General features: G+C 39.5%; 2 protein-coding genes across 2 annotated transcripts; both read right to left on the minus strand.

Annotated features, from left to right (window-relative positions):
• Positions 1 to 822: 822 nt before the first annotated feature.
• On the minus strand, positions 823 to 2,399 carry LOC307045193 (cystatin-B-like). The gene is made up of 3 exons (XM_079690729.1): positions 2,275 to 2,399; positions 2,092 to 2,193; positions 823 to 1,155 (listed from the first exon to the last, which is right to left on the minus strand). Exons 1-3 carry the CDS (start codon positions 2,350 to 2,352, stop codon positions 1,018 to 1,020), a joined length of 318 nt encoding a protein of 105 aa, XP_079546855.1. The 5' UTR covers positions 2,353 to 2,399; the 3' UTR covers positions 823 to 1,017.
• Positions 2,400 to 11,147: 8,748 nt separating this feature from the next.
• On the minus strand, positions 11,148 to 12,031 carry LOC307045433 (cystatin-B-like). Its single transcript, XM_079691118.1, has 3 exons — positions 11,913 to 12,031; positions 11,728 to 11,829; positions 11,148 to 11,450 (listed from the first exon to the last, which is right to left on the minus strand). The coding sequence occupies exons 1-3, from the start codon at positions 11,982 to 11,984 to the stop codon at positions 11,313 to 11,315; spliced, it is 312 nt and encodes a 103-aa protein (XP_079547244.1). The 5' UTR covers positions 11,985 to 12,031; the 3' UTR covers positions 11,148 to 11,312.
• Between the last annotated feature and the right edge of the window lie 3,269 nt (positions 12,032 to 15,300).

Consider the following 15,300-nt stretch of genomic DNA (forward strand, 5'->3'; position numbering starts at 1 on the left):
TCGAGCCCTTTTAAGAAAGTTAATGTACAAATTCATGTGTCGCCTAGAAGACTCGGACAATCATGTTATCTCGATTTTAATCAACCCTGTGAAGAGTTCTACTCGGTTCTCTTACATGATTTGGAGACATTGGCGCAATAGCCTATACAGACAGTGAGCATGTGTGGCTAGCTGTGATTGGACTGATTTTATCTTTTTTATCTTTTTGTTTTTATCTGATTTGTGTTTAGCTTTTTTTCTTATTTATTGATGTGTGTCTTGTCTTTTTGTATGTGATATGGACCTTGAGTCTGAAATAAAGATTGAATATGTAGTGTCTCTACTTTAAAGAGTCCTCTCCTGCTGATGTTCAGATGTATATCAGTATTTAGTGACTCCAGCTCCCCGTCTCCTGTTGGCGATCCGTCCCTTCTCAAGTCCCTAGTCTCTTCTCTAGTCTCTTCTCTAGTCTCTTCTCTAGTCTCTTCTCTAGTCCCTTCTCTAGTCCCTACTCAAGTCCCTACTCAAGTCCCTACTCAAGTCCCTTCTCTAGTCCCTACTCAAGTCCTTTCTCTAGTCCCTACTCAAGTCCCTACTCAAGTCCCTACTCAAGTCCCTTCTCTAGTCCCTACTCAAGTCCCTACTCAAGCCCCTTCTCTAGTCCCTTCTCAAGTCCCTTCACCGTTGGGGGTCCCGCCGACTCATGTCCCAACTCCATGCTTTGTTACGTCGGGGCAACAACATGTCCTGTTCCGTTGGTTGTCCCGCCAAGATTACAACTATTTTAGAAATCAGACTTCACTGAAGAAAATCAAACGCTACACACAAGAACCAGAGGACACATTTTGAGATTTGTAATGCTTTCTTTATTATTTATTTAAAAGGAAATGCGTTCAACTTTCTGCTACCCAACACCAAATATCTGTATCTCTGTGTGACAGATTCAAAATCATTGTTTAATCATTTCAGGATAAAGAAGAAGAGCATTTTAATATCAGACTGCTGCCTTTAAGTGTTACACTGTTGAAAAAGGTCATGTCAACAGTAAGGAAAAGGGCCCAGGGGGTCATGTTTGGTTTTTCCCTCTTCAACGTTGACCAGCTCAACCTTTCCTCCATAACAAGGAAGTTGTTGGAAAACCCTCAGATGAATGTAGTCCTCCTCTCCAGCAAAGACCTGCAGGAAAGAGAGGGAAAATATAAATATAAATCTGATTCATGTGAAGCTTCTGTCAAACTGGAGTAAACTGTCCTGCGATGAATTGGACCTGCATTAGATTTAAAGAGCCCTATTCTGCTTTTTGGGTTTTTGTCTCTGTCCTGTATGTTCTATAGGTTTTAGTGCATGTAGTCTGCAAAGGCTAAAATCCCTGTCTTCCCTACAGAGGGAGTTTCTGTCAGTAATGTATTTGGTTCATGAATTGATTCATCTTGTATATGATTGTGATGGGGTTCTATTCGTCCATTAGATACATAGGCTTAGTCGGTTGTTTAAGATCCAAAAAACTTTATTTATAACAGCAAAAAAATAAATAGCGAACCAGCACTACTTAGACAAACAAACAAAAACGTCCAAATCAGACCGTCCATCACTCCCGGAGAGTAAACGTGATCAGTTGTTGCCTTCTCTGCAACATTCTCGGAGTGACCCTTCCAGGGCCAACCCCGTCCCTTATTAACCCATAGCCCCTCCCACCAGGCTTACCGTCAACAGGTGACAACAATTAAACTCCAAACCACATTTCAACATAAAAATCCGACCCAAAGATAAACAGGTTAACCACCTCTTAAACATAATCATTCCCCATAATTAACAAGCGTAAAATAAATAAGAAATTGCATAGCATGAATTTAAAACACGGAAGTGATGCGCCTCCGTCTTTTCTCCGACATGTTTGGGGGGTGTGTGTGTGTGTGTGTGTGTGTGTGTGTGTGTGTGTGTGTGTGTGTGTGTGTGTGTGTGTGTGTGTGTGTGTGTGTGTGTGTGTGTGTGTGTTGGCTGTCAGTGGCGGAGTCAGTCACTCATGTGATACGCTCCGTCACAATGATATAAAGACAAACACGCTATCTGAGGCTTTCACACTTTTTTTTCATAAATCCCAATATTCCTTACCTTTATGCTGAGGTTTATTCCTGCCACAATTTGTGAACGGAATTTCACTGCTTTGTACACCGCATACTTTTGGTTGGTTCTTTGCTCCACTTGATCCTTCACCTGTGTAAAAATGTATCATTAGGCCAGACCAGAGGGTAGTCTGTGGAGCTTGTGAAGAATGAACGTAGATTGAGAACTCACCGCATCACAAATCTTCTGAGTGTCCTCATCAGCGTCCTGTGTCTCGGTCCATCCTCCACAAATAACTTGATCTGCCATTGTCACTAAGAGAAGTTAGTCAACTGTCAAGTGTCACAAGTGTTTTGAATTTTTATCAAATGCATGCATGTATTTATACAGAGAGCCCACACCTGGATACTCCTTCATGCTGGGTGGAGCTGCAGGTGTATCCACAACCCTCACATGATCCTGAGTTATGATTATTTCTGATTCAATATTATCTAGATTCTTGTGAAGACTTTGAAAAACATTTATGAAATGCACTTCCTTCTCCAGGGTGGAAAGTCTTTACTTAGGCAGTTTACATAGTTTTATATTTGTTCAAAAATAATCAATAATACATCACTGTTTTTTTATATTGTTATGAGAATCAGTATCAACAACTCCACAAGTTTGGAGTTTAATGTTGCTTTACTTAAAATATGTGTTATCCAAATGAAACACTTAACTTCCTCTCTGGGCATCCTCAAATCAACACACAACTGCACATCACTGTATTATAAATGAATGTAACACATAGTGTATAATCATTTTGAAATAAATAAGTAAAGCATTTTATATGAGACTGCAGAGAATTGTAATCAGGGAAAGGAGCGTGCAAGTCTTGAGTCACTGTTGGTGTGTTTCCTTAAACCTGTATGCTCCCCATTGTTAGATAACTCCCACCTTGATAACCTTTTGAGAAATGCATTTCCAGGGAAGTCAAAGTCAACTGGCGACACTTCTTTAGAAATCATAAATTGTTCCGTTTGACTCACCCACCCACTCATTCGAATAATTTATTCACAAAGAAATGCGTTTACTTCTCCAGGGAAGTCAAAGTCAACTTAAAAGAGAGTTCAGCCATCTGACAGCCTGGAAGAAAATGTTCTTTAGTCGGGACGAAAGTTGTGTGTGTGTGTGTGTGTGTGTGTGTGTGTGTGTGTGTGTGTGTGTGTGTGTGTGTGTGTGTGTGTGTGTGTGTGTGTGTGTCAGTGGTGGCGCCAGGGGGGAGCTATGGGGTGCTGAAGCACCCCCCCCAGGATAGCCATAGCACCCCCAAAAAATGTAGAGTCTCAGGATACTGAAATCTGTATTTTTAAAATCTTTTTTTCCTTCTAATTTGTTATTCTTTTCTAAATAACACACTGTTATGTACTCAACAATAACACACAATTATCCTTTTTTAAATTTATTTGTCTAATTCCATAATCTCTGGCTTTTTTGGCGTCCGTCAGGAACTGAATTTCAAAATAAAATAACCGGAATCAGACGTAGGCCTATAAGGGACATTTTGAGCATCATTGCTATACACAGCCACTGAACTGATTACCCAAGATCCTCAGCTATGGTTTGAGCTCGTTGATTGGATGTTTTAGCCGCAAAGCATGTAGGGATATGGTGTTAATGCGATATGATAACCGAAAAACATTTCGGAGTTTAGGATGGCCGAAGACGCTACACTACCCATAATCCCCAGCTATCGTTTGGAATAGTCCCCGTGATTAATCTTCAAGCGCTGGGATTGGATGTTGGAGTGGCAGTGCGCCAAGGTTACGCCGAGCGTCAAACAGCTCTTTGAAATGGAACGAAACCACGGCAGACTATCCAAAACTGGAATCCAACGCCCCCCCAGAACTACACATGCTGGCTATTGTGTTTCGCGACATGTTCTATGGCAAATGTAAAACATATAATTAATAAATGGGGGGAAATCGCTTGTGTCCATAATGGGCAGCATTAATATATACCCACATGACAGCTCATTGTTACTTTGTAATTCTACTCCACTACAATTCAGAGGTTAACCTGGTATTTTTACTCCACTACATTTAATTTAGTTACTTTCCAGATTCTGATTAATGATGTGAAATATAAACAACCCTTAAATCAGACTTTAGTTACACCTGAGTAAAATTCAGGTGATTGTCAAGTTCCAACAATCAGGAGAGCTATTTGATAGTTGGTGCTTGAGAAGACTAAACATTTATCTGCAGATCCCTATAAAGTATATTCATTACTCGTTATTCTCTAATAATAGTTCATTAAAAACCGTATATTATGGCTATTTTGCACATCCCTTTCAAGATTTCAAGATTTTCTAAGATTTATTGACATATCATATACACAACTACGGTGTAGTTATGCAATGAATGAAAACTTGGGTCGCAGGTTCCTCAACAGTGCATTACAAGACATCTATCTTCCTGGTCGAACGCACTTATTGTAAGTCTCTTTGGATAAAAGCGTCAGCTAAATGCAATGTAATGTAATCTATCAATATGTGTGTATACCTCCACCATTAAACTGTCAAATTCTGCACATTTCTTATTCTATCTACATACATAAGAGTATAATTAATGTGTATAATATCAGTTAAAATAAGTGCTTCAACATAGTTAACATGGCAGGAAATCAATATATTAGACGTTAAGTGCTTTGTCAGGCTTAATAATTATCTTTAGATACCCCCAAAGCTTTTTTCTTATTTAAAAGAAGACCTTCATCTAAAGTATTATTTAATGTTTGAATAAAGTTTAATTAGTTTATCTGTTTTGCACATCCTCATATTAATATATGTGTACATCCTGCACTAAACTGTTTCATTGTCTATGTGCTTCTAAGATGTAATCGTCCCTGTCCTGTATGACTATTTGGCCCCCCTTGTCTGCTGGTTTAATGACTATGTGTTGGCTGTTACCTAATGTTTTAATAATATTTCTATGTTCCTGGCTAATGTTGGGTGTACTCTGTGGAAGGGGGCGCCAATGTCTGAGTGTGTCAAGGTTCTTATTGATGAGTTGTGTTATTTCAGGTGTTGATGTATCAGTGTATGGTTCCCAGGTGGAGGGTCCGGTGAGCGGGACAGGCTCCCGCCCCTGGCTCCCCAGGAAGTGGTCCTTGAGCTTGATACGCCTGTGGAAAGCATGGAGGTCCGCCCTGAGTTACCCATGTAGGGGGTTTGGGTGTGGTATCTGAAAATATAAATCTGATAAATGTGAAGCTTCTGTCAAACTGCAGTAAACTGTCCTGCGATGAGTTGGACCTGGCATTAGATTTAAAGAGCCCTATTCTGCTTTTTGGGTTTTTGTCTCTTTCCTGTAGTGTGTAGACCTTACCTTTACGTGAGGTTTTCTCCTGCCACAATTTGTTGCCGAAATTTCATTGCTTTGTACATCACATACATTTTGTCGGTTTCTTTCTCCACTTGATCCTTCGCCTGTGTAACATTGAAATAAAAGTGTATCATTAGGCCAGACCAGAGGGTAGTCTGTGGAGCTTGGAAAGAATTAACGTAGATTGAGAACTCACCGCATCACAAATCTTCTGAGTCTCCTCAGTTTTTTATTTTTTATTTAGCCTTTATTTATACAGGTGAATCTCATTGAGACACAAGGTCTCATTCTCAAGAGAGACCTGTTCAGTGGTAACACTACCACCCAAAGTTACAGACAGACAGGACACTATACACAGAGGCAACAGTCAAATAAAACAACGTAAAAAGTAGCATCCTCTGTCCAGCTCCATCCTCCTGCGATAATATTTGCCATTGTCACTAAGAGAAGTTAGACAACTGTGAATACTCTGGATATTCCTTCATGCTGGGTGGAGCTGCAGGTGTATCCACAACCCTCACATGATCCTGATGAGTTCTGTTTATTTCTGATGAAATATTATCCAAATTCTTGTGAAGGCTTTGAAAAAACATTTATGATATGCACTTCCTTCTCCAGAGTGCAAAGTCTTTACTTATGCAGGCTATTTTATATTTGTTCAAAATAATCAATAATACATCACTGTTTTTTTAAATATTATTATTATTATGATAATCAGTATCAACAACTCCACAGGTATGGAGTTTAATGTTGCTTTACTTAAAATATGTGTTATCCAAATGAAACACGTAACTTCCTCTCTGAGCATCCTCACATCAACACCCATATCATATATATCATATCATATCATATCACTGTATTATGAATGAATGTAACACATAGTGTAAAATCATTTTGAAATAAATAGGTAAAGCATTTTATATGAGACTGCAGAGAATTGTTCATGTCAGGAAAGTAGCGATGCAGGTCTTCAGTCACTGTTGGTGTGTTTCCTCGTTCCATTTAACTCTATGCTCCCCACTTGTTGGGTAACTCCCACTTTGATAACATTAGAGAAATGCATTTCCATCTCCATGGAGGGAAGTCAAAGTCAACTGACGACACTTCTTTTAGAAATCAATAAAAGCAAATGCAACATAAGAGCCACAACAAATACTGCAAGATTATTTTGTTCTGCTTCCCTAATTTTTTTCACCTCTGTGTGAATAGATTACAAATTAGACAGAGGTCTTCAGACTGTTGGTGTGTTTCCTTGTTCCGTTTGACTCACCCACCCAGTTGATGACTCAGAAGAAAAACAAATTAACCTCTTCTCCAGGGAAGTCAAAGTCAACTTTCTAGAGAATTCAGCCTCCTTACAGCCTGGTGGAAAAAATTTGTGTGAACAAGTTGTTTGTGTGTGTGTGTGTGTGTGTGTGTGTGTGTGTGTGTGTGTGTGTGTGTGTGTGTGTGTGTGTGTGTGTGTGTGTGTGTGTGTGTGTGTGTGTGTGTGTGTGTGTGTGTGTGTGTGTGTGTGTGTGTGTGTGTGTGTGTGTGTGTGTGTGTGTGTGTGTGTGTGTGTGTGTGTGTGTGTGTGTGTGTGTGTTTCTGTAGGCTATGTCTATGGACAGATATTGTCACTGTGACACCCTTGCAATATTCAGGCACAAACCTAAGCTGATGTGTCTTGAATCAACATGAAGGTTCTAACAGGGCTGAAATAGAGGGATATCAGGAGGGATGTCTCAAATGCATGGTAGAGAAACTTTGGAGGAAAAAAAATATAATAAATATTTATATATAGGGAAATATAACAAAAGAGAAATAAAAGTTTTATCATGTAATTTTGGAGGTACGGTTCCAGGTACCTGACTGAGGCTGGGAAAAGGAGTCTTTTTCATTATGGTCCTTGGTGTTGGAATGACCTTCAATCACGCATCAAACTGACGGCACTTGTCTCAATAGCATGTTTTAAATCGAAGTTGTCTGAAGTCCTTACCACCAGCTGCTCTTGCAGTAATAAGTAGTGCACCTTTCTTATTGTCCTAATATGCTCAATGTAGTGACGGCTTTTTCGTCTTTTGTTTTCTTAGTAATGTTCTCTGTATTTTATATGTTTGTGTTATGTGTAACGTTGCTGCCTTCTTGGCCAGGTCAGCATTGCAAATGAAATTATATCTCAATGCTTTTATCTGGATAAATAAAGGTTAAATAAAATAAAAAATAAATAAAGGGATGTCTAAAATGCGTGGTAGAGAAACTCTGGAGGAAAAATATATATAATAAATATTTATATATAGGGAAATATAACAAAACAAAAAAAAACGTTTTTTCATGTATTTTTTTTATTTAAGATCGTAAGTTGCCCTCACTACATTTGCTTCAGAGAAAATAATGCACAATACATTGTGTAACATGAACTGTATCTATACTTAGTGAGGGCAACATATGATCTTAAATTAAAAATGACATGAAGAAAAATTATATTAATTTCCCCATTCCTAAACAATGAAATAACTAAGAAAAAAGGAAACACATGTGTTGTCAGTTGCCTAGCAACAGGGTTCACGAAATGTACAACATTTCAAGCAGTTATTATCATAGATGTGCCGCAAATATGACTACCAAATTAATTTGCAAGAGGTAAAGTTAACGTTAATAGTACCATTAAAATAAAAAGTCGTAAATAAAGCAAGTGAAGTAGGCCACATTTAATAAAGCCGTGGAGGGAGTTTATGAACCTGGTTAAAGAGTAACCGCCCTTACGGGACGCTTTTAATAAATAAAGCGAACGCACCAGCAAGACGACCCTTCACCTGGCCTCATATTGGTTGAGGGACTTTGAAATTGTTTTTCCACAGAAAACATCCAAGCGCCGAGCAGATTGCAGAAATCTGAGAGGAGACTTGACGAGCGCAGTCAGGGCACAGGAGCAGCCTAAGTGCGAGGAGAAGGTTTTAAACTGGAAAACAGGAAATCTGTGCAAGCAGCAATATATGTGAGTGCAAGCGTACAGTTGGAGCAGAAGCAGAGCAAATCTAAGCGCAAGGACAGGGTTTGACTGAAAGAAATACAAAATCTGAAGTCCTACTTCTGACATTAGAGGGCTCCAAACACCAGCAGCTGTGAGTGTGTGACATCACTGCTAATGCGGTGCTTGAGAAATCAGCTCAAATATTGCCTATGGGGCAGCAAATAGGTCAGGGCAGCTGCTTGTGGGTTTAAATGAACAGTTTGAGGGCTGTTCAGGTGTATATCAGTATGTAGTGTCTCTACTTTAAAGAGTCCTCTCCTGTTAATGTTCAGGTGTATATCAGTATGTAGTGTCTCTACTTTAAAGAGTCCTCTCCTGCTGATGTTCAGGTGTATATCAGTATGTAGTGTCTCTACTTTAAAGAGTCCTCTCCTGCTGATGTTCAGGTGTATATCAGTATGTAGTGTCTCTACTTTAAAGAGTCCTCTCCTGCTGATGTTCAGGTGTATATCAGTATGTAGTGCCTCTACTTTAAAGAGTCCTCTCCTGCTGATGTTCAGGTGTATATCAGTATGTAGTGTCTCTACTTTAAAGAGTCCTCTCCTGCTGATGTTCAGGTATATATCAGTATGTAGTGTCTCTACTTTAAAGAGTCCTCTCCTGCTGATGTTCAGGTGTATATCAGTATGTAGTGTCTCTACTTTAAAGAGTCCTCTCCTGCTGATGTTCAGGTGTATATCAGTATGTAGTGTATCTACTTTAAAGAGTCCTCTCCTGCTGATGTTCAGGTGTATATCAGTATGTAGTGTCTCTACTTTAAAGAGTCCTCTCCTGCTGATGTTCAGGTGTATATCAGTATGTAGTGTCTCTACTTTAAAGAGTCCTCTCCTGCTGATGTTCAGGTGTATATCAGTATGTAGTGTCTCTACTTTAAAGAGTCCTCTCCTGCTGATGTTCAGGTGTATATCAGTATGTAGTGTATCTACTTTAAAGAGTCCTCTCCTGCTGATGTTCAGGTGTATATCAGTATGTAGTGTTTCTACTTTAAAGAGTCCTCTCCTGCTGATGTTCAGGTGTATATCAGTATGTAGTGCCTCTATTTTAAAGAGTCCTCTCCTGCTGATGTTCAGGTGTATATCAATATGTAGTGCCTCTATTTTAAAGAGTCCTCTCCTGCTGATGTTGAGGTGTATATCAGTGTCTAGTGTCTCTACTTTAAAGAGTCCTCTCCTGCTGATGTTCAGGTGTATATCAGTATGTAGTGTCTCTACTTTAAAGAGTCCTCTCCTGCTGATGTTCAGGTGTATATCAGTATGAATTGTATTCTCAGTAGCAACATTCTTCTTGTGTGCAGTGAAATTAAGTACCTTGGTCATTATATTTCTGATGATCTCACAGATGACAAAGACATCCATAGACAACGTTGCAAACTGTATGCCCAGGCAAACATATTAATGCGGAAACTTCACAAGTGCTCTGTAGATGTCAAGGTATCACTTTTTAAAGCTTTCTGTGCACCATTGTACACGGCTCACCTGTGGAGTAACTACAAGGCTAGAAGCATACAAAAACTAAAAGTTGCATACAATGATGCTTTACGGTTGGTGGTGAGGGTACCAAGATGGCACAGTGCCAGCCAGCTGTTTGTTAACTTGGGGGTACCTACTTGTCAAGCCCTTTTAAGAAAGTTAATGTACAAATTCATGTGTCGCCTAGAAGACTCGGACAATCATGTTATCTCGATTTTAATCAACCCTGTGAAGAGTTCTACTCGGTTCTCTTACATGATTTGGAGACATTGGCGCAATAGCCTATACAGACAGTGAGCATGTGTGGCTAGCTGTGATTGGACTGATTTTATCTTTTTTATCTTTTTGTTTTTATCTGATTTGTGTTTAGCTTTTTTTCTTATTTATTGATGTGTGTCTTGTCTTTTTGTATGTGATATGGACCTTGAGTCTGAAATAAAGATTGAATATGTAGTGTCTCTACTTTAAAGAGTCCTCTCCTGCTAATGTTCAGATGTATATCAGTATTTAGTGTCTCTGCTTTAAAGAGTCCTCTCCTGCTAATGTTCAGGTGTATATCAGTATGTAGTGTCTCTACTTTAAAGAGTCCTCTCCTGCTAATGTTCAGGTGTATATCAGTATGTAGTGTCTCTACTTTAAAGAGTCCTATCCTGCTGATGTTCAGATGTATATCAGTATTTAGTGACTCCAGCTCCCCGTCTCCTGTTGGCGGTCCGTCCCTTCTCAAGTCCCTTCCCTTCTCTAGTCCCTTCTCAAGTCCCCACTCAAGCCCCTTCTCAAGTCCCTTCTCAGGTCCCGTCTCAAGTCCCTACTCAAGTCCCTTCTCTAGTCCCTTCTCTAGTCCCTTCTCTAGTCCCTTCTCATGTCCCTTCTCTAGTCCCTTCTCTAGCCCCTACTCAAGTCCCTACTCAAGTCCCTACTCAAGTCCCTACTCAAGTCCCTACTCAAGTCCCTTCTCTAGTCCCTACTCAAGTCCCTACTCAAGCCCCTTCTCAAGTCCCTTCTCTCGTCCCTACTTAAGTCCCTACTCAAGCCCCTTCTCTAGTCCCTTCTCAAGTCCCTTCACCGTTGGGGGTCCCGCCGACTCATCTCCCAACTCCATGCTTTGTTACGTCGGGGTAACACCATGTCCTGTCCCGTTGGGTGTCCCGCCAAGATTACAACTATTTTAGTAATCAGACTTCACTGAAGAAAATCAAACGCTACACACAAGAGCCAGAGGACACATTTTGAGATTTGTAATGCTTTCTTTATTATTTATTTAAATGAAAATGCGTTCAACTTTATGCTACCCAACACCAAATATCAGTATCTCTGTGTGACAGATTCAAAATCATTGTTTAATCATTTCAGGATAAAGAAGAAGAGCATTTTAATATCAGACTGCTGCCTTTAAGTGTTACACTGTTGAAAAAGGTCATGTCAACGGTAAGGAAAAGGGCCCAGGGGGTCATGTTTGGTTTTTCCCTCTTCAACGTTGACCAGCTCAACCTTTCCTCCATAACAAGGAAGTTGTCGGAAAACACTCAGATGAATGTAGTCCTCCTCTCCAGCAAAGACCTGCAGGAAAGAGAGGGAAAATATAAATATAAATCTGATTCATGTGAAGTGTGTGTGTGTGTGTGTGTGTGTGTGTGTGTGTGTGTGTGTGTGTGTGTGTGTGTGTGTGTGTGTGTGTGTGTGTGTGTGTGTGTGTGTGTGTGTGTGTGTGTGTGTGTGTGTGTGTCAGTGGCGGAGTCAGTCACTCATGTGATACGCTCCGTCACAATGATATAAAGACAAACACGCTATCTGAGGCTTTCACGCTTTTTTTTTCATAAATCGCAATATTCCTTACCTTTATGGTGAGGTTTGTTCCTTCCACAATTTGTATCCGGAATTTCACTGCTTTGTACACCGCATACTTTTGGTTGGTTCTTTGCTCCACTTGATCCTTCACCTATGTAAAAATGTATTATTAGGCCAGACCAGAGGTAGTAGTCTGTGGAGCTTGTGAAGAATGAACGTAGATTGAGAACTCACCGCATCACAAATCTTCTGAGTGTCCTCATCAGCGAGTGTCTCGCTCCATCCTCCCATAACTTGATCTGCCATTGTCACGAAGAGAAGTTAGTCAACTGTCAAGTGTCACAAGTATTTTGACTTTTTATCAAATGCATGCATGTATTTATACAGAGAGCCCACACCTGGATACTCCTTCATGCTGGGTGGAGCTGCAGGTGTATCCACAACCCTCACATGATCCTGAGTTCTGATTATTTCTGATTCAATATTATCTAGATTCTTGTGAAGACTTTGAAAAACATTTATGAAATGCACTTCCTTCTCCAGGGTGGAAAGTCTTTACTTAGGCAGTTTACATAGTTTTATATTTGTTCAAAAATAATCAATAATACATCACTGTTTTTTTATATTGTTATGAGAATCAGTATCAACAACTCCACAAGTTTGGAGTTTAATGTTGCTTTACTTAAAATATGTGTTATCCAAATGAAACACTTAACTTCCTCTCTGGGCATCCTCAAATCAACACACAACTGCACATCACTGTATTATAAATGAATGTAACACATAGTGTATAATCATTTTGAAATAAATAAGTAAAGCATTTTATATGAGACTGCAGAGAATTGTAATCAGGGAAAGGAGCGTGCAAGTCTTGAGTCACTGTTGGTGTGTTTCCTTAAACCTGTATGCTCCCCATTGTTAGATAACTCCCACCTTGATAACCTTTTGAGAAATGCATTTCCAGGGAAGTCAAAGTCAACTGGCGACACTTCTTTAGAAATCATAAATTGTTCCGTTTGACTCACCCACCCACTCATTCGAATAATTTATTCACAAAGAAATGCGTTTACTTCTCCAGGGAAGTCAAAGTCAACTTAAAAGAGAGTTCAGCCATCTGACAGCCTGGAAGAAAATGTTCTTTAGTCGGGACGAAAGTAGTGTGTGTGTGTGTGTGTGTGTGTGTGTGTGTGTGTGTGTGTGTGTGTGTGTGTGTGTGTGTGTGTGTGTGTGTGTGTCAGTGGCGGCGCCAGGGGGGAGCTATGGGGTGCTGAAGCACCCCCCCAGGATAGCCATAGCACCCCCAAAAAATGTATCTCTTTTTTATTTTTTATGTGAAATTCCAACCCAGTCTCATGGCATTTCGTGTTATAGTCACGACATGTAATCTATTGATTCGTGTTCACCAACAAGATTTTCCTCTTTTTTTCGTGTCACACAGAACGATTTTAAAAGCAATGTATTTTTATTGGTAGTATGTTTCGTGCCTGCAGCACGTCTTTTTGTCTGGTCGGGTCTTGGAAGACCGGAAGCTGTGGGGTTAATAAAAACATGTTCTTACTCAATATCAAGCCACGATTATTGTTTTCATTTTAAATCGTATAATGTCGGATTTTTTTTGCCATCTGTGAGGAAAAGAAATGGGGCTCAGAGTCTCAGAATACTGAAATCTGTATTTTTTAAATCTTTTTTTCCTTCTAATTTGTTATTCTTTTCTAAATAACACACTGTTATGTACTCAACAATAACACACAATTATCCTTTTTTAAATTTATTTGTCTAATTCCATAATCTCTGGCTTTTTTGGCGTCCGTCAGGAACTGAATTTCAAAATAAAATAACCGGAATCAGACGTAGGCCTATAAGGGACATTTTGAGCATCATTGCTATACACAGCCACTGAACTGATTACCCAAGATCCTCAGCTATGGTTTGAGCTCGTTGATTGGATGTTTTAGCCGCAAAGCATGTAGGGATATGGTGTTAATGCGATATGATAACCGAAAAACATTTCGGAGTTTAGGATGGCCGAAGACGCTACACTACCCATAATCCCCAGCTATCGTTTGGAATAGTCCCCGTGATTAATCTTCAAGCGCTGGGATTGGATGTTGGAGTGGCAGTGCGCCAAGGTTACGCCGAGCGTCAAACAGCTCTTTGAAATGGAACGAAACCACGGCAGACTATCCAAAACTGGAATCCAACGCCCCCCCAGAACTACACATGCTGGCTATTGTGTTTCGCGACATGTTCTATGGCAAATGTAAAACATATAATTAATAAATGGGGGGAAATCGCTTGTGTCCATAATGGGCAGCATTAATATATACCCACATGACAGCTCATTGTTACTTTGTAATTCTACTCCACTACAATTCAGAGGTTAACCTGGTATTTTTACTCCACTACATTTAATTTAGTTACTTTCCAGATTCTGATTAATGATGTGAAATATAAACAACCCTTAAATCAGACTTTAGTTACACCTGAGTAAAATTCAGGTGATTGTCAAGTTCCAACAATCAGGAGAGCTATTTGATAGTTGGTGCTTGAGAAGACTAAACATTTATCTGCAGATCCCTATAAAGTATATTCATTACTCGTTATTCTCTAATAATAGTTCATTAAAAACCGTATATTATGGCTATTTTGCACATCCCTTTCAAGATTTCAAGATTTTCTAAGATTTATTGACATATCATATACACAACTACGGTGTAGTTATGCAATGAATGAAAACTTGGGTCGCAGGTTCCTCAACAGTGCATTACAAGACATCTATCTTCCTGGTCGAACGCACTTATTGTAAGTCTCTTTGGATAAAAGCGTCAGCTAAATGCAATGTAATGTAATCTATCAATATGTGTGTATACCTCCACCATTAAACTGTCAAATTCTGCACATTTCTTATTCTATCTACATACATAAGAGTATAATTAATGTGTATAATATCAGTTAAAATAAGTGCTTCAACATAGTTAACATGGCAGGAAATCAATATATTAGACATTAAGTGCTTTGTCAGGCTTAATAATTATCTTTAGATACCCCCAAAGCTTTTTCTTATTTAAAAGAAGACCTTCATCTAAAGTATTATTTAATGTTTGAATAAAGTTTAATTAGTTTATCTGTTTTGCACATCCTCATATTAATATATGTGTACATCCTGCACTAAACTGTTTCATTGTCTATGTGCTTCTAAGATGTAATCGTCCCTGTCCTGTATGACTATTTGGCCCCCCTTGTCTGCTGGTTTAATGACTATGTGTTGGCTGTTACCTAATGTTTTAATAATATTTCTATGTTCCTGACTAATGTTGGGTGTACTCTGTGGAAGGGGGCGCCAATGTCTGAGTGTGTCAAGGTTCTTATTGATGAGTTGTGTTATTTCAGGTGTTGATGTATCAGTGTATGGTTCCCAGGTGGAGGGTCCGGTGAGCGGGACAGGCTCCCGCCCCTGGCTCCCCAGGAAGTGGTCCTTGAGCTTGATACGCCTGTGGAAAGCATGGAGGTCCGCCCTGAGTTACCCATGTAGGGGGTTTGGGTGTGGTATCTGAAAATATAAATCTGATAAATGTGAAGCTTCTGTCAAACTGCAGTAAACTGTCCTGCGATGAGTTGGACC

Source organism: Notothenia rossii (assembly GCF_949606895.1).
Source record: "Notothenia rossii genome assembly, chromosome: 6".
NCBI classification, from domain to species: domain Eukaryota; kingdom Metazoa; phylum Chordata; class Actinopteri; order Perciformes; family Nototheniidae; genus Notothenia; species Notothenia rossii.

What these genes read in the sequence shown, in the direction of transcription:
- LOC307045193 (XM_079690729.1), bottom strand. Translation starts at nt 2,352, where the DNA reads ATGGCAGATCAAGTTATTTGTGGAGGATGGACCGAGACACAGGACGCT. An exon ending in CTCAGAAGATTTGTGATGCG is followed by an intron (nt 2,194 to 2,274) that starts GTGAGTTCTCAA and finishes ATTTTTACACAG; the next exon opens with GTGAAGGATCAAGTGGAGCA. An exon ending in GAATAAACCTCAGCATAAAG is followed by an intron (nt 1,156 to 2,091) that starts GTAAGGAATATT and finishes TCTTTCCTGCAG; the next exon opens with GTCTTTGCTGGAGAGGAGGA.
- LOC307045433 (XM_079691118.1), bottom strand. Translation starts at nt 11,984, where the DNA reads ATGGCAGATCAAGTTATGGGAGGATGGAGCGAGACACTCGCTGATGAG. An exon ending in CTCAGAAGATTTGTGATGCG is followed by an intron (nt 11,830 to 11,912) that starts GTGAGTTCTCAA and finishes ATTTTTACATAG; the next exon opens with GTGAAGGATCAAGTGGAGCA. An exon ending in GAACAAACCTCACCATAAAG is followed by an intron (nt 11,451 to 11,727) that starts GTAAGGAATATT and finishes TCTTTCCTGCAG; the next exon opens with GTCTTTGCTGGAGAGGAGGA.